At 37.5% G+C, this 18,932-nt stretch overlaps 2 protein-coding genes across 3 annotated transcripts; both read right to left on the reverse strand.

Moving 5' to 3' along the window:
- Nucleotides 1-3,997: 3,997 nt before the first annotated feature.
- LOC142638598 (F-box/kelch-repeat protein At3g06240-like) lies at nucleotides 3,998-7,260 on the reverse strand. Of its 2 annotated transcripts, none has more exons than XM_075812638.1 (3): nucleotides 5,869-7,260; nucleotides 5,501-5,531; nucleotides 3,998-4,634 (listed from the first exon to the last, which is right to left on the reverse strand). In XM_075812638.1, exons 1-3 carry the CDS (start codon nucleotides 7,165-7,167, stop codon nucleotides 4,483-4,485), a joined length of 1,482 nt encoding a protein of 493 aa, XP_075668753.1. In that variant the 5' UTR covers nucleotides 7,168-7,260; the 3' UTR covers nucleotides 3,998-4,482. The 2 variants fall into 2 exon arrangements, with proteins under 2 accessions (XP_075668753.1, XP_075668752.1); XM_075812637.1 differs by having other exon boundaries at nucleotides 5,851-7,260.
- A 7,621-nt stretch (nucleotides 7,261-14,881) lies between these two features.
- LOC142637950 (uncharacterized) lies at nucleotides 14,882-17,385 on the reverse strand. Its single transcript, XM_075811936.1, has 2 exons — nucleotides 16,607-17,385; nucleotides 14,882-15,887 (listed from the first exon to the last, which is right to left on the reverse strand). Exon 1 carries the CDS (start codon nucleotides 17,308-17,310, stop codon nucleotides 16,624-16,626), a length of 687 nt encoding a protein of 228 aa, XP_075668051.1. The 5' UTR covers nucleotides 17,311-17,385; the 3' UTR covers nucleotides 14,882-15,887; nucleotides 16,607-16,623.
- Between the last annotated feature and the right edge of the window lie 1,547 nt (nucleotides 17,386-18,932).

The following is an 18,932-nucleotide window of genomic DNA, read 5'->3' on the forward strand; positions in this document are numbered from 1 at the left end:
TTCTATGTTTTTTTTATTATTATTATTTTTTTTAAGTTTGATTTCACATAACTCGATTTTTTAAAAATTAAGTTTAAACATAGACATTTTGCTAGATAGTTTCAGAACATGGGTATTTTGCTACAAAGTTTTGGCGAAAGAAGCAAATGCCCATTTTAGCTATAAGAATCATTGTCATTTACAAGGTTGTGGTGAGCTTGGGGCTCTTTGGTTAAGTTGTTTAAACAACGGTTTTTTTGGTTTAAACAAATACAACATATATTTTCACAACACTTTTTCACTCATATGTATTTTTATAATACTTAAACAACATTATTACAACAATATTACCAAACGAACATCCTTTTATATTTTTTTATTCATTTATGGAATTGGTTTTTATATTTTGGTAAAAGCTAATTTGATCTATGTTATTTTTAATTTACTATTAATTTGATCCTTACAATTAAACTCATTAATAAATAATGCCTACATGACAAATAGTGTGCACTGCTAGCACACTTAAAACTTATGTGGTTTAAAACTCCACACCAATAAGAGAAGATGGGCAGTTGCTCATGCTAAAACGATACCTAATGAGGGTTTAGCCCTCCTCCGTTCACCATACGACCTTGACACAAAGGTTGGCTGACATCCATATTGACCCTCACTTGCATATATCGCCAGCAGCAATCCTCTATGTTCAACTCCTCTACATGCTCTACTCTTCCTAGAGCATTACCTATTACTTCAACATTCTCTTTACACATTCTTCTTGACTGCAGCCCATAAGTTTTGACCCAAAACGAGGCCCTATCAAAATTTGCATCATCCACCATCGCTTCTTCCCCAAGTTTGTACAATCCAATCAAGTATTTGTCAAACGACTATGACCCTTGCATAAGGATACGATTGATGTCAGCTTCATCCTAAAAAATAGTTAGTATCGTATTGGCCCCTAGAACATGGATTTCAAACGAACTCCCAGCCCTCTACATAATTCTTAGGGTGTGGTGAATGGCTTCCATGTTTGTTCGTCGTTTAGTGAAGAATTTAGCAACCAAGGTCCTTGTATTATTGATATCGTCTGACGATAACTCCATATCCTAGCTCTCCTTTGCGATGAGGGATAGCTTTGTCCAGCGTCTAGTGATATCCTCCATATATAGGCCCTAACTTAGTAGAATACAATTTTCACCTAGAGGGAAAAGGTGGACTACCAGGCAATAGGCGAGAAGGTTTCACCGTATTAGGGTTTCTTGAGAGAAAAACTAGCACATGAAAATAATGTAGTAACAAACAATGGTAAAGTTTTAGTGACCAAGGCTAGAGAGTTTTAAACCATGATGAGAAACTATTGGTGTGGAGTTTTAAACCACGTTGAGAAACAGGGGCGAAGCCAGGGGGCGAGGGGGGCAAATTCTCCCCCCTGACCTTCCCCCAAACTCCTTTAATATAACAATCTAACGCTTATTTTGCCCCCTCCCCCCTCGCTGGATTTTTAGATTAGTTTGCTCTTTTTATCCAAGAGTCAAGAGATAAGTATTACAATTTATTTTGCTAAGAAAATGTAAGTTTTACATAGTATTTGAAAGAAAATAAAAACAAACTGATAACTTAATTATGGACTCACGATAGTTTTTTTTTTTTTCCTGATAATTATTAGAAGTCTTATGACACTTTTGGTATTACAATAATTGAAAATCAATATTTTTGAGGGAATCTTGGTTAGCTAATCCATGGGTTTTATGGGTCAACAAGTTACTATTGCTGCAAAGTTTCAAAAGTCAAGAAATACATTGTTTTAAAGTCATGAAACAAGGGAGTTTCACTCTAGCTCCCTTAGCTCTCTAAAGTTTTGAATTTAGAGTGACTAGAGGAAATCCTTTCTAGTTGTTAAGATGTGCTTGAAGTCGCATAATTTCCAAAGGTGTTTTGTAACTTTTGTTAGTTCTAACCAAAGTCATCTATAACCAAGGTTCATTTTGACGTTTTTGCAATTATTATTCAAAATCATGAACACGATTTCAGCTATGTGTTTCGTACACATAGTATGTAACTATCGCTGTTCTTTTTAATCTCCCCCCCCCCAAACTAAAATCCTAGCTCTGCCATTATTGAGAAAGACTGCAAGCTTTGGCTTGCTAGTAATGGTAGCTTACGTAAGGAGGACCAACAATATGGAGCTTGGTTGCATGCGTCTATGGCAAGCTTCTATAGGTCACAAACAACATCATAGCTGGAGAATTTTCTATGGCAAGCTTCTATATGGAGCAACTATTTTATGCTGTAGAATTTTTTGAAGTGAACATAATCCTCTATTTGTACCCATTGGGTTATGTTTCATCAAAAGACATGTATGGAGAGTTAAAATGTTTCATAAAACTGTTAACAATGCTTGAAACCTCTTCAACCTTTCTGAACAGTCATCAGAAACTTCTGCAGAAAATCTTGTTTCACGATTTTTCAATCGGTCGAAAATGACTTTCAATCGATCGAGTGTTCTTTTCAATCAGTCGAACAGGAATCGAATAGCGATCGAGACATTCAAAAACTCCAGGACCAATTGAAAATACTGATTTTCGAATTTTCACTTAGAAAATTCCAAAACTTGAATTTTCACTTTATGAAACCATATTCTCCAAACTCAAACATCATTATTAGAACCTATCCTTATATATACCTATATATACAACATCTCTAGCATCAAAAATCCTTGTTGAAGTATTCATAACCAAAGTGTTCTAATCGATTTTCAAGTCCACGCACAATGTGCAACTGGCGGCTGTGGCTTTTTTTTGCTACCAGTGACTTGGCCGTTGAGGTGGAACCCTATGGCAGTGGAGGTTGGAGAGAGAGAGAGAGAGAGAGAGAGAGAGAGATGTATACCTTTTTTGGGTTTAGAGACAGGTATTGAATGTCTTCAATACAAGATCATAAATGAGATCTTAATCAGAATATTATTATTAATGAGTGTCTTTTTTTTTCTTTTCTTTTTTTTCCTTCTTAATTCAATAGTTACAATGGAGGAGGAGCAATTAAAACTCAGTTAAGTCTTGAAAAAACCGGGAGATGCCAACTAATTGAACTACAAGTCTCTTAGCCGCTATTCTCTTTATTTTTTATTATTAGAAATTTAGGATTACCTTTTTATTTATTTATTCTCAACTAAAATGAACTTCATTAAACACCAACAAAATGATGCACCGCAGGTTTTAATTGCTTCAAACGCAAAGAGTGCGTCTCCTTCTATATCACACTTTGGAGCTTCAATTGCGCTTTCCACTGCCCTGTTTTACTGTCAAGGCTTCTACTGCAGTTGTTGATAATCTAGGTGAATGAGATTACAAAATCTCATACTCCGCCAGAAGTACCTGCTTTTTATAGTCCCCAAAAGCATTTACTGATTAACAGAAAGCATTGCATCTATCACTATTTCATGGAATATGGTTCAACTTATCTTTACTATATCCTGGATGATCCTCCAGGAGAATTATTACCACGATCATTTATCCACCAATATACAGCTGCAACTTCGTAAAATAGACTGAGAGTTGGACGGCAAAGGGTTTATTAGAGGTTTGTCAGGCTGTTAGTTGCCTGGGTGAGAAATAGCCAGTATGCAAGGTAAACAGTGCCAAACATGGGTAATTGATGGGTGGGATTCTCATAGGCAATGAGGAATGTGAGTGCATGCATGCCTAGTGAAGATGAGGGAGGAATGGACATGTCACTGTCACATTACTCAAATGATAAAACTTAAATATAGTTCCCCAAGTGCAATTCATCAAGTTTTTCAATTAAATTCAAACATATTTTTCCTTTACTTACCGATTTTTTTTTTTAAAATTCAAAAACATAACTGCATTAAATTTAATTGTCTTTGTAAAAGAAAACTTTTTTGTGTTTCATTGGTTTGTTCAACATATGTTTCAATTGAATTGGGAACTTAATGTACCACACTTTAAGAAATGTATCTAAGTTTTGTCCATACTCAAAATGGTGTTGTCATATGGTAACAAATGGACTTTAAATTGCATCATTTAAAATAATTGAAAAACGAAGATTACAAAAGTTCAGGACTACAAGATAGAATAAATATGTAGAGCTAGAAAATAACAGTGCAAATTACAACACAACAGAGCAAAACCAATTGTTTGTCTGTAGGTCATGTATAGGGTATTTGAGAGCTAGTTTTGCTAGGCCAGTCGTTTCTGGGAGGATTGTTGTCGGTACTACTCACAGAGTGATTTGGAGACCTTGCTGCTGTGTTTTCCTGATGCCTTCGACTGGGGCTAGTGTTTTCCTTAGTGGCTGCCAACTCTGTTTCCAGACTCGTTCCAGCTCCATTTGCCTTACTAAGATAACAAAATCTTGTAGAACCCATCTCCATTGCCTTTTGTTCTACTTCCCTGACAGCTACCCATATGGCCACCAGGAAAATTTGAAGGTTTGGTGCTATAATAGCCTACAAAAATGTCTCCCTAGATGTGGCTTCAAAGGCTATGCCACTTCTTTGGTTTTGTTTTTTCCTTTCTTCATCTGCTTTGATGAGGATTCTCCAGTCTGCAACGTATGTGTACGTGTTGCTGAACCTTCTATTTTCCTTGATTTCCTTGGTTTTAGCATAAGCTTTTGCATAAGTCCTGCAGAACCTGTAAACCAAATGTTTTGTTTCATAAGCATTTGTTTTTGCCTTCAAAGATGACTTGGTTCCTGTGTATCCATAAGGCCCAGAAGGTAGTGAAGATCACCTTCACAGTATGTGTGTAACATAGTGGAAGTTTTTCATTGTATAATCTTTTTTTTTCGCATTTTTATTTACTTGGCAACAAATTGAACACAACTACCCCTTTTTAACTTTCTTCAAAGTTCCAAAACCATTTACTTCTTGTCATTCTCAAGTGCAGCTTTCCTCACTTAAAGAACATAACACGTTTCATTTGACCAACAAACAGACATCAGACATTCTAGAAACTAGGAATTTATTACTCTTTTTTGTTTAACTAAAAAAAAAAAATAAATAAATAAAGGAAAGGTGACTCAAGTACACAGGTAGTGTATTAAAGAACCACTGTAGAATTAAGTTACACTCTAAAGAATTCAAAAAGGAAAATTTGATGTGGTCATTCACAGAAACCAGTGAAGCAGTAACCTTTAAAACAGATGCTCGAGCCAATATATAGGAAGCTTTTTTTTTTTTTTACTACTTTTCAAAACATATAACGACCCCAACCATGATAAACTCAAGAGGTAATCAGATTTAATATCACAAACATTTGGCATAATATTCAGAGACAAGTCACATTACTCTTTTAAGTCTAAGTTTGAGGGAAATGTCAACGACTCAATGCAAATGCTTTGAGAGTGTGAAAACAGAACAAGAGTGGACTCACCTCGCCCCATCTCCAATAGGAAGGAGGAAAAAATATAAATAAAAAGATAACAAATCTGTCAATGATAAGGAAAGAAATAACCAACTATTTAGAATAATTATAGCACTTGTTTGTTAATAGCTTACCTTTTCCTGCTTGCTTAAAACTGACCCCAACCTGTAGAGACAGAAAACTCATGTGAGAGACTATAGAACGCCAATATTAACAATAGAAAACAAGTCTAAAAAATGAAGATGAATATATTGCCGGGCCCTTTATAAATTTATTTAGAACACAAGATTTATTTAGAACACAAGATGCATAATGATCCAATTACTAAGAAACAAATATTCTAATTAGTATTCCATATGAGTTCTATGTCACATAAGCTTATCACCACAGAAGCATTGCCCAAGACTGGAAACAGAAACTTGTGTAAAAAAAATATTGTGTTAGAGCTAATACAATAAAGAGAAACTAGCATAGCTTATCTTGCCTTTCTCTTCCTTTTCACCTTTGCCCTTATGCCCTTGCTAGCAGTCGATGCCTTTGCCTGCTTTCTCAAAGCATCATCTTCCACATTCAGTAGAACAAGGCTCTCTCTATAAGTATCCATATAAAACGATGTTGATAGGGCCTCAATGCCAGGATCTGATCTTTCTCGTTTTCTGGGATTGTAAGACAGCAATGTTCCATACTTGTTCACTATAACTTCATTCTTTGCGAAACCTACCACATTCTCTAAATCTGGGCCAATACGAATATTATATAGTTTAGTCCAAGATTCTGCTAATCCATACTCCTTCATCACCCACACTGAGTAACATGCTTTTGAAGACCATAAATTAAAGTTACCAGGGACAAGCGCAAGCTTGTCACCAATCAATGCAACCATCATGTTCAAATCAAAAGTATCTTCATAATACTTTGGTACATCCATTTTGCGAAAAACCTCATCCCTAATATTGAATGTGAAGATCACATTGCAGGGTGGATCATCATCAGAGTAATCATCCTCGGAATCAGTATCCACATTTCCAACATGGGCGAGCCAGTGGACCGAACCATTCACAAACACAGATAAGGACTGCTCTTTAATGATATACCGATGACCAGGGCCGGGAATAGTGCGCCACGCATTGGAACGAAGCGAGTAAATCTGAACCACAGATGGTTCTTCTCCCTGAAAAGATCGTTCATCCCAACCATGAAGATACACAAGTCTCACCACTTTGTAATCGTCAGTTATGGGGTCATATCCAAACCCAAGATACTCCATAGGCTCATAGGAAGATGGGAGCCTAACACCAGGACTCGGAAGGAATACAGATTTATGAATAGAAGGGTTCCAGAGAATTGGAACAATGTCATAAGGAGTGTTACTAGGAGTATCATCCACCATACAAACTAGGCCATTAGATATACCAACTATTAACCAGAACTCATTAGAACTCTTATATGGGCAATCCAATTCAATGAAATCTGATGGGTAATCGAAAAACTCATAAGGTTGCCAATAGGGTTTTGGGTTGACGAAATTCGGGTGTTTGGAAAAATGGTCATCAGGAAATGGGTCCTCGTAAGAGAGGAAAGCGAAGTTCTCTTTCTCTGTTTCCTCATTGAAATGACGAAAGAGAAGGTAAGGTGGGTCTTTGGTGTTTGAGAGTGTTCGATTGAGGTGCATTGTGATGAAGTCGTGAGTGGAAATTAAAGAGAACCAGGTCTTTGAAACGCACCTGAATCTGATGAGTGTTTTCACAGGCAGACGTGAAAGGATATCCACGACAACCTCCGTTGGCATATAGTCTGACATTGTTTTCTTTCTCTGGCGATTGAAGAAAGTGGGGGCGTCGGACCAGTAGTTTTTGGAGATGGAGAAGGATTTGGTTCTGTTTCCCTCAAAGTAAAGTCACTGAGAGGAGGAGGGAAAAATGGGGGGTAGTTTTTGCCTTTTGTGAATGGGCCACCAGGCCTTGTTGCCTCGCATGGCATGTAAATGGAGTATTGCGAATGGGCCTGGCTGAAATTATTCATGGAGTTTTTTATTTTTATTTTTAGGAAAAAAAAAAAGGCTTGCATGTGTTATCATTTCCCCTTTTTGGTAGCCCATACCAGCATCTAACGCACATTAGTGCATGCCAACACTTGACTCCATTATCGTGATTCTACTTATTAGGAAGAATGAGATTCATTGAATGTGTTTATATAGGAAAAAAGTACATAGTATTCTTAAGACTTGGTTTTGGTTGAGTATTTTTCTACATCAAAGCCATTTAGATCATGACACATGGTCAAAAGTAAACAAGTGTCATAATTTTTATTTGCTTAGTGCACAAAAGTACTAGATCCAATCTTTATCAAGTTTCTGCTGCACGTAGTGGAGTATTCACAATAAATAAGTCTCATCCACTTGTATAATTCATTTTGTATGAGTGTTTTGTGGCATGTTGTAGAAACATCATATGCCACTTACATATGGGTCACGCATATAGTATCCACATTTATGTGAAAAGAATGTATAGGTCAATAATTTCACAGAATAATTTCTCCATTAGTTACATCATAACAAAATCAAGTCAAGAATTATGAAAAAAATTTGGGGTGAATTACACCAATCTTTCTAAAGATTTATTGAATGACCTCCCAAAATTATGGACAAGTATCATAATTTTGATGGGTTCAATATATAGAAGCATTGAACCCAATTTTTACCATGTTTTTGCTGCACATAGTGGAGCATTCGCAATAGATGAGTCTCATTCGATGAGTCTCATTCACTTGTGGACCCATTTTTTATGAGTTTTTTTGTGACGTATTGTAGAAACATCATATACCACTTACATATGAGTCACACATATGATATCCACATTTATGTGAGAGGAAGATATAGTTCATTGGTTTTACAGAATATTTTCCCCAGTAATTTACATCACAACAATTTAAGTCAAGAATTATGAAAAAAAATTGAGGCAAATTAAACCCATCTTTCTTAAGATATATGAAAAGGCCTCCCAAATATTTGTATAAATGACACTCCTCTTTCCCATAAAAAAAAATAAATGACACTCCGCTTAAGGTTTCTATAAATAGAATAACTAAGTCCATGTCCACTTCCACGTTACTGACTTACTTCACTAGCAAAATATTTATACAAGTATTCGGTTGTTTTTACTAAAAAAAAAAAATCATATTCATTTGTAGATCTTCAGGGAGTATATCATGTATATCATTTTTATTATCCTCAAAGAAAAGAAGTGTCATTTCGTTCGTAGTTTGCATTAAAAAATTTTCTTCCATTTCTCTTTTTTTTTTTTAAGGAAATATTCTGTTAAGTCTTAACAGTCAAGGAGAAAGTGTAACTTACGTGTTGCATTTATAGAAACCTCAAGGAGAAAGTGTCATCTATACAAATATTTTGGGGAATATTATTTCGATAAACATAAAGGAAGGTTAGTGTAATTTATGCAAAGAGTTGTAAAAAACTAACACTCGTGCTGCACAAGCACAAAAAGAACAAAAATTGTTAATTCCGTTCCGGTTTCTGGTTTATCTTGGTACCAATCAATTCCGGCTTATCATTTTGGGGTTAAGTCTATTCTGACATTTCCCCACCCCTAATAGATTGCTGCAACAAATATTTCTACCTAGAATTGTCAAATTCTCGTATCCTTCACACATCCCAAATCCATTAGCTCCTGTAAGGATATACTCAATTAATTTGAGATTGGACTTGAGACGATGCATGCTTTGGTGAGTTTGGTCACTGGTGGCCCTATTGTAAGTTTAAATTTGAAAACTTAGCCAGTTATAGGGGTTCACATCCATCCTGACAAACTAGGTCTCAAGGTCCCACTTGGTCAGTTTCTTGATTCAGCAATCTCCTAGTCTATTGTTCACCATCAAAAGATCAATCAGTTTGATAACTTATTCAGTGCTTCTAACTTGACCCCAAACTCTGACCCAAGTTGAGCTGAAGAAGGCAAGAAAAAAGACCAGGAGATTCTCCAACTAGCGAGAACATCTGCTTTTAAAATAATTCCATTAGGATGACACAATTATAGTATGAACTGTTGTAGGTTCAAAATTTTTCCCTTAATATGAGGTCTTCTAAAATAGTGTTCCAATATTAGTTCTATCCTCATTAGAAGATATTCTTCCTTCAAATTACTAGTTGTAGGGAGAAGTGGATAGGAAATGGTAGATGAATTTAAAAGTTAAATATGCACCAGCTTCAATTTCTAATTATAAACTGTAATTCAGAAATGCGTTAAAACACTCCATTTATTCCAAATGGATACTAACCCTTCAGGACGGGGATTATCATAGCCATAGGAGCACGAGTGTGTATGCAAGCATGATCAGGCAGATGGGAAACAATATAAATACGATTGGATGATAAACAAAATTCATTTTATGAAATCCCACAGGCAGATAAATTGCCTCAAATATCTAAGAGATGATGGGAAGCTAAAAGATTAACAATTAAAAATAAACAACATTGTGAACAACACTTGCAAGTAAAAGGTCTCAGCATCAGACAGGGAATCAAATTCTTCTTATTTGCTAACAGATCACTGTATCAAATTCTTCAAGATTTTTTTTTTTTGTTGATTCTCACACAAGTCCTCAGTTAAGGAAACATATCCCAAAACAAGAAACAGAAACTTGTGGAAAACTCAATTAATTGTGCTAGTGCTAATACAACACAGCCAAAATGACATATTTTACGTTCGCCCTTACTAGTCGTTCGCCCGCCTTGCTGAAGCACAATCTTCGACATTCAGTAAAGCAAGGCTCTCCATATATGTATCCAAATAAAATGGCGCTAATTGGGCGGGGATGTCAATATATATGATGGCTACTGGGATTGTAAGACAGCAACTCACCATTGACAGTATTGATCACTAGAACCTCACCAATCTTTGTAAAACCTACCACCTGCCATATTGTTACCCCAACATCAATATCATATAGCTTAGTCCAAGATTCAGCTACACCATACTCTTTCATCGCCCACACCGAGCAACATGTCAATGCGGACTTAAAAAGCGCAAGTGACCCATCATGTACCGCAACATTAATGTTTAACTCATTCACATCATCCAAACTCTCAGGCAAAAGCCATCTCATGAAAAGTATTATCCACTATATCGAATGATAAGATTACATAGGCAATATAGTCATCTTCAATGGACGCAATCCAGTGCACTGCCCCGTTCACAAACGACAATAAGTGATTTTCTGGAAAAGCAGACAGAGAACCAGGGCCAGGGTTGGTAATATTGCGCCACGTACCAGTGCCAAGTGTATAAATCTGAACCATAAGTTGATCATTTTTGAGATCATCACCTTCTTCTTCTTCTTCAAGATACAGAAATATTACTAATATATAATTATCAATTGTGGGGGTAGACGACTACATTTCTAGTTTAAAATAAATTAAACAAGTAAAATAGTTTCACAAATGCAAATTTGTACTGATTGTTAAATATATTAGCAACGCGATGTGTTATACCATATTGTATATGCTAGAGTGGATGCGGAAGAGGAAACATAGAATAAGAACACTGAGAACATAAGAGTTACGTGGTTCAGCCTTGTTGACCTACATCCACGGAGGAATCCCTTAAGAGCTACATCTTTATTATGTAAGAGTGTAGTACAATAGCATGTGTTACAATGAACCCTAACATGGGTATATATAGGCGACTAAACCCTAGACTACCAGTACAAGTAGGAGTGAGATTGGGCCTATTACATTAGACTAATGTGTCTAATATATCTCTAACACCCTTCATCGATGAAAGTTTGAGGTTGGATAAGCATGAGAAGATCCCTTGGAAATGCCTGAAAGAATGCTTTTGAAGAAACCACAATGAAGAATATGCCAATTCACCAATTTTGGAGTTTCAAATGAAGAAACAGAGTCCAAAATTGGAATCTACGTGAAAAACTGAGCAAGGTAGGCCTTTCGGAAATTTTGACTTTTGGTCAAAGGTCAATGCAAAGTCAAAGGCAACGATCTGGTTAAAGTCAACGGTCAAGAAAAGTCAACGGGCTATATAGTCCGATTCGGGTCATGGATCTACTATAGAGATGCTGACATCATCCTATGACGTGCCGCTGACTAGGATTAGGGCTGACGTGGTCGTGCTTGCGTGGCTGATGACGTCATTGGATGACACCATGATAACATCACCAGAGGTTTTTGGCATGTGACAGAGTCTACCGGCGCGTGGTGGTGAGACAGAAGCCTAGGAAGTGCGTGAGGGCGCGCGTGAAGTCAGATAAGTGTCATATTCTTGGGTTCTGTTTAGCGATGGATGACAAGGCCTACATGGCGGCACGTGTGCCCAAAAGACTATCAAAGAGTTAGGAATCTGTGGCGGCGTGTGGGATATTTTTTGGAGGCGCATGGCAAGGCTTCGGGTGACCGAATTTTTGGGTTTTCCATACGAGAGGTCGAGCAGCACGCTTGTGGGGTTAGTTTCGTCAGGCGAAGGCTTGATTTGCACAGATCTGAATGGGGAGGCACGACATGTTTGAGAGATCAAAGACATGGCGGCGAGACAGCAACAGTAATTCCGTGGGAGCTGTGTGAAGCCATGAAGTCCAGATCTGTGGGCAAGCAGTGTCATTGTGGTGGATTTGTGTTAAGCACTTAGGAAACTTCTTTGCTACGTAGAGATAGTTGTTTAATGCCAAGAACGAAATTTGGCTCTGATGCCATGTTAAATATATTAGTAATGTGATATGTTATACCATGTTGTATATGCTAGAATGGATGTGGAAGAGGAAGCATAAAATAGGAATATCGAGAACATGAGGATTACGTGGTTCAGCCTTATTGGCCTACATCCACGGAGAAATCCCTTAAGGGCTACACTTTATTATGTAAGAGTGTAGTACAATAACCTGTATTATAATGAACCCTAACATAAGTATATATAGGTGACTAAACCCTAGATTACTAGTACAAGTAAGAGCCCTTAGGCCTATTACATTGGGCTAATATGTCTAATATATCTAACACTAATGAATATGTGGTACAATTCTCTGTAATTACAAAAGAGTGATCATCTGATTCGATTTTCTTGAAAGATTTGATTATTGGAATTATGGTAAAGTGATTTCGATTCAAAAACCAAATATCCTTCAATTTGACTGAAGAATGGATCGAAGATCTTTGAAACAAAATTACAACGAATCTTTGGCTATGAGCTTGTTAGAAATCCTTTGTTCTTTGTGTGTTCTTCGTGCGTTCTTTGCCTTCGAAGGTTTGTGGTGGAAGTTTTTCGATGCTTTGGAGGCTTGAATCCATAGACCTTTGCTGATTTGTGGTTTGTTGAGGTCTCTAGAGGCTTTTGAGCTTGATTCCAGTGAACTTTGAGATCTAGGAAGATGATTTGGATGATTTCTTTTTGAATGTTATTTGTATTTGAAGGTTTGTGGCGGAAGTTCTTCGGAGCTTTGGGGCTTGAATCCGTAGAGCTTCGCTAATTTGTGGCTTCTTGAAGTTTCTGAAGGCTTTTGGGCTTAATTTCAACAAACTTTAAGATCTAGGTAGGTAGTTTGGATGATTTTGCTTCGAATGTTCTTCATATTCGAGGTTGAAGTTCTTGAAGTTCCGGGAGGCTTCAGGGCTTGATTTTAACAGAACTTCTGTACTTCTAAATCTTCTTTGATGCTGCTTGTGGCATGGATGCCTTAGTGTCTTCCAAGATCTCTCCCAAGATGTGTTGGTGTGTGTTCCAAGATGTGTTGGTGTGTCCCAAGATGTGTTGGTATCTTGGTGTCCAGAAATGCCTTAGGAAGGCTTCTATCTATAGGAGTTTGGGGTGAGTGAGTGACACGTGACGAAGTCTGATTGGTGACATGTGTCATAGTACAATTGGTGACATGTGACACATGTCACAGTTTGATTGGAGGAGCTTTAAGACTTTTCTCCAAGACACGTGGCATCTTTTGATTGATCAAAATATTGTGATTTTCAAGGTGACATATGTTAGCACCCGATTAGACTGCCAGTGTTATTGCTGACACTCGCCAGACTGCTTATGTCATATCTTACACACACCGATGTGTGATTGGTTTTTGCATGCTTTTTATGTCTCTATTTCAATGACACTTGGCAAAATTTTATTGGTTTCTGAATAGTGATAGCAAAACCTAGTAGCAGTATGTGACGCTTTGTAATCTAGTAGCAGTATGTAATGCTTTGTAATCTAGTAACAGTACGTGATGCTTTGTAACTGACCGAACTTTATGGACTTGGTAGTATGATGTGTCAGTTTGTGATAAGTCGGGAATTTTCTCTCTCTATAGTGGGGTCATAGCCAAACCATAATACTGCATAGGCATATAGGAAAATGGGAATTCAGGGATCGGAAGGAATATGGCTTTACAAATAGAAGGGTTCCATAGAAGTGGAGCAATGTCATCCTTAGTAACTGGAGAATCATTCAAGAGACAAACACCGTTGGATGAACCAGCTATGAAGAATCGCTTTATGAAGCTCTTGTGTGGGCAATGCGTTTCTATGAAATCTGATGGGCATGTGAAATACCCTTCCTTGAGATTGGGAGGGAATGGGTTATCGGAAGAGAGCAGAGTGAAGCAATATTTCCCTATTTTCCGATCATAATGACGAAAAAGTAGGTAGGGTGGGTTTTGGGCATTGGAGAGAGCACGACTATGGTGCAATGTGATGAAGTCATGGCAGGAAATTAAAGAGAACCAGGTCGAAACACACCTGAATCTGATGAGTGATTTCACGGGCAGCTGTGAGAGGATTTTGACAATAACTTCTTGTGGGATGTGGTCTGACATGGTTTCCTTCTCGGGCAATTGAAGAGAGTGAAGTTGAACCACTAGTCTTGGATTCTTCACTCCGTGAAGAGGTAATAAATTTGCAACTCTAGCAAGCATGAAAAATAGTGAGAATAAGAATGTTCTTCCAATAATTGCTTTTGGTTGATGATATTTTGTTTCTTATGTACTAAAAAAAAAAAATGAAAGTGATTTTTGCGTCTTTGGCAGTATCACTTGTAGTTGTAGGTCTAAATTCTAAAACTATAACCCAGTTAGCATTAGCAATCAATTTCTTCTTACTGTATCACTTGTACAGAGACATTAGAAAGTTAAATCAATTTCATAAGTTAAACAAAGCCTCTCCCCTGACCCCAAACTCTCACCAAGTTGAGCTACAAGTTGAGTTGGAAAAACAAAAACAAAACTTCCATTATAATCCAGGCAAGACAAAGGAAATACACCAGCTGAAGACAACATCTGCTTTTTGACAAAATTTTAATTTATTGACACGAATAAAATCATAATATAAACTCTCTCAAATTCAACATGTTTAGCCTTACATATGTTTATCTACAAAAGTGATATTAGTGATATTATAAATTTCACTACATAAATTTGTATGTCAACTCTTAAACGCAAAAAATAAAAAAATTAATAAATAAAAAAAAATAAAAAAATTTAATTGATGTAACATTCATTATCATATCAGTTTGTACAATTTTGTAGTACAATTGGTAGTAGCATTTTCCTAAGGATTCTGTATCTCAGCAAAACACATTCTATCATTCAAAATAACAATTGCAGGGAGCAGGGTTGGGCAATGGTAAGATAATTGATAATTCTTAAGGTTCAATATCTACAAAGTGGGGAGACCATATAGGTCCATAAAACACCAATTTTTTTTTTTTTAAAGTATAAATTCTGCATTCAGTACTGAATTGATTGAATGTATATATTTTTTTTTGAGAAAGCGATTGAATGTATTTGTACATCAACATTCACCTGTTCAGCTGCATAATGATATCAAGAGTCTCCTCTAACCAGGCAACAAGGTTCTTCACGCTTCTGGCATGACAAGCTAACAAGTCTGCTACTGTTCACTCCCCAGACCACATGCCATATCTTCATTCTTCTAAACCTCTAAAACATCAATTTCAACCCATCTATCAGGTGACCTATTGCAGACTCATCTGGATGTTCCTTTTGAATCGCTCTTTATCACTGTCATTGAGTCCTCTTCCAATTCAGTTGTTTGAAGGCCTATCTCCCATGTTAATTGGACTGCTGTTTCCACCACTAATGCTTCAATCTCATCTGTTCCCCTTAAAACTTGCAGTTTCTTGGACAAAGCTGCAATAACAAAGCCTGTTTCATCCTGCATCACAACCCCAATACCAGATGCTCTCTGACCTTCAAACTTCAGCCCATTGAAATTTATTTTGTACATCCCAGGACCCATGGTTGTCCATTTTACTTCCACCTCTGTTTTCTCATGTTCTGGTCTTTTGATGCACATGCTACAATCTGTTGTGGTGGCTTTTCTTGTTCTCCTGGGCAGAGTCCTTTGGTTTCTCACATGCCAAATAGTTCATGCTATAACAAAGAAGAGTTCTACTTCTCCTTTGTCTTCCACAATCTTCCAAATTATGTCAATGAGGTCCGGATGTCGTGGTTGTTCATTCAGGTAAGACTAATCACTGATGTGCCAAACTGCTTCTATTTCTAATTTATAAACTGTAATTCAACATTGGACCAAACCATTTCATTTGAAATGTAATATCTAAATTCATAAATTATTTTATAGTCATAATCATAAACTTTGATAAGCCATGATTACTTCGATTCTAGTTTAATTTGTTAGTGTCTCTTTAGTCTTTACTTAAAGAGTAACAACTGATAAGTTATAAGAACATGACATTCCAAGCTAATTTTACATTATCCTTCACCATGAGAGACGGCAAAGAGTTTATTTATTTATTTATTTATTTGACAATCTTGCGTGTGTTGACAGAAATAACAATAATAATTAAACAGAAACACACGAATTCACGGAGTGTCAATAGAAAACAATGGACTTTGATACAGGTACAATAATTTGACGTGGAGCATACATTTTAAGAATGTTTTAGATAATTTCACTTGTAATCAGATTGAGCTCAAGCAAAAAAGCTTTGGAATTTACTTTAATAGTGGCAGCTATTTCATTCACTCTGCCCCTACTAACAGAAATTTCTAGGAGAATTCCGCAATCAAATTTTAATTACACACATTCAACGAGAGTGTTTTTTAAATCACAAACCAAGTGAACCAAAAAGGCCCACATTGTGATTGAATCCAAGCACTGAACTGACCAATCGCAAAGCTTGATTATATCAATCCATTCAAAGGTATAACATAAAACCAAATCAAAACAGGGAATTGGAAGCAAAGACAAAATTTACCAAACAAGACAACGAAGCTACGACTCTTCCTTCTTCTTCTTCTTTCTGAAAACATAAACACTGGTCTCCTCATACGCGTAATCCGGGTGCAAATCCTCATGCGGAACTTTCTCGATGTCAAACGTTTTGTCACACAATTCCCAGAACAATTTATCCGCCTCAGGGTCCCTCAACTGGTATCCAAGCAAAACGACACCGTCGTCAGCCATTAAAGCGTCCATGGTGGACACGAGTGGGCCCACGGTCTCCTCGATGTAAACGACATCAGCAGCAATAACGTAGTGGAAAGGAGGTTTGAGCGAGTTGATTTGGTCGAGGTTGTTCCAATACAGGATCGAGTGCTTTAAGGTTTTGGATAGGACAGGTTTGTTGCGTTTAAGGTTGTGTTTGAGTGCGGGCATGACTGGGGCTATGTCGGTGAGCACGAGGTCGGTGAGTCCGAGGAGGTGGAACCCCATGCCTCCGGCTCCGCAACCTGCGCCGAGCTCGATTCCCCGCTTGTTACGAAAATCGAGGAGCTGGGAGTAAGGGTTTGGGTCGATAGGGTTTGGCGTTGGTGGGGCCCAGCGGTCGATGAATTTGACGAGGACGAGGGAACAGGGCCACACGGAAGTGCCCACGTGCATGGACCCATTGTCTTGTTGGAGAGAAATGAGGGAGTTGCGGACTGGGAGCTCGATTACTGGGGAGTCTGTGAACTTCATTTTCTGTGTATTTCCCTGTTTGTGAGCTTTGATGCTTTTGCTGAGTTCGACCAGAAATAAGGTTCGAAGGGGCTTCGGACTCACTCTGTTTTTTTTTTTTTGGGCCTTGGGGTATATTAGGGTGTGGTATAGTTAGGCCCAATTCTGACGTGGGTTTTCAAATAGATTATAGAGATGGGCTTGGAAATTGGGTTGTAGCTTACTAGGTTAAAATGAGTTTTCAAATTTTCTATATTTCTGTTTAGATATAGTTGAAAACTGAAAACTGAAAATACTGTAGTAAAATAATTTTTAAATGTGTTAATAGTACCGTGTGATTTATTTTTAATGAAAAAGTTGAAAAGTGCGTGAACAGTGCGTGCACAGTAACTTTGTCCCCTAAAGCTGAAACGCGTAGCAGGAAAAAAAAAAAAAAAAAAGAGAGAAGGAAAACGCTGAACGTGGACGCGTTCAGTGCAATCCAAACAATACCTAAGTTAAATGCTATTTTTAGCATTTAACACATGAAACACAAAAAACTCAACTACATCAAATGTTTCAAATCTAAAAATATTTGGCGTGGAGTTGCAATATTGTTCTAAAAATGAGATGGTACAAATAAATGTTCTAAAACTTTTATCTCTCTCTCTCTCTCTCTCTCTCTGGGTTTTTGGTGGCAGTGCATGCATGGCTGATCTTATGGGTTGTCAACGCTAGTTTATGGTTCATTGATAGTGGTTCGATGTAGTTGGTTTCAGAGGTGGGTTGCAGTGTTAAAGGTTGGGGTTGTGGGTTGTTGGAGAAGGGGTGGCAATGTTGATGGTTATGGTTTCAATGAGTTTTGGGTGGGTTGTGGTGTGGACAATGTTTTGGCTGGGATGATTTTGGGTTAGGTTGCTATGATTTTGGTTGGGTTCCTATGAGTTTTGGGTGGTTAATGTATTCACACCCGGACTGCTATATGCCAAATGTAGATATATTTTACCATTAAAACAAAAAAAAAGTCCCATTATCTGGTCTTGTATCTTCAAAAAATTTACAATTTTGCTACAGTATTGTCTCAAATTTGAGACAGTACTGTAACACAATTGTAAAACTAAATAATATTTTTTTATTCACCCATAAATGAATCTGACTCTTTCTCTCTCTTTATTTCTCTGTTTCTCATCTCCTCTCTCCTTCTCCACAACGGCCTCTCTCTTTCTCACGGTGGGCTTCAGGCGTGGGTTGCTCAAACTCGCCAATAATGGGTTGCTCAAGCGTGGTGGGCATGGTGGAGGCGTTGATCGGCGTTGTGTTTTGATTGGCATTGTGTTTTCTTGCTAATGATTGGCCTCCCTCTCTCTCATGGTGGGCATATTCTGGCGTGGGTCTAGCATGGGTTTGGCGATGGCGTGGGTTGCTCAAGCTCGCTGATGATAGGCTGTGATTTCTCGTCAATGATGGGTTGCTTAAGCGTGGCGGGCATAGTGGAGGCGTTGATTGGCGTTGTGTTTTGATCGGCATTGATCTGGGTTTTGCTTAACAATTGTGTGTGTGTGTGTGTGTGTTTTTTTTTTTTTATATTTTAATTTGGGTTTTTGTTCCGGTGAGATTTTGGGGGGCAGTGGTGGCATGGTGGGCATGGTGGAGGCGTGGTGGTG

This window comes from Castanea sativa, chromosome 6 (assembly GCF_040712315.1).
Source record: "Castanea sativa cultivar Marrone di Chiusa Pesio chromosome 6, ASM4071231v1".
Classification (NCBI taxonomy): Eukaryota; Viridiplantae; Streptophyta; class Magnoliopsida; order Fagales; family Fagaceae; genus Castanea; species Castanea sativa.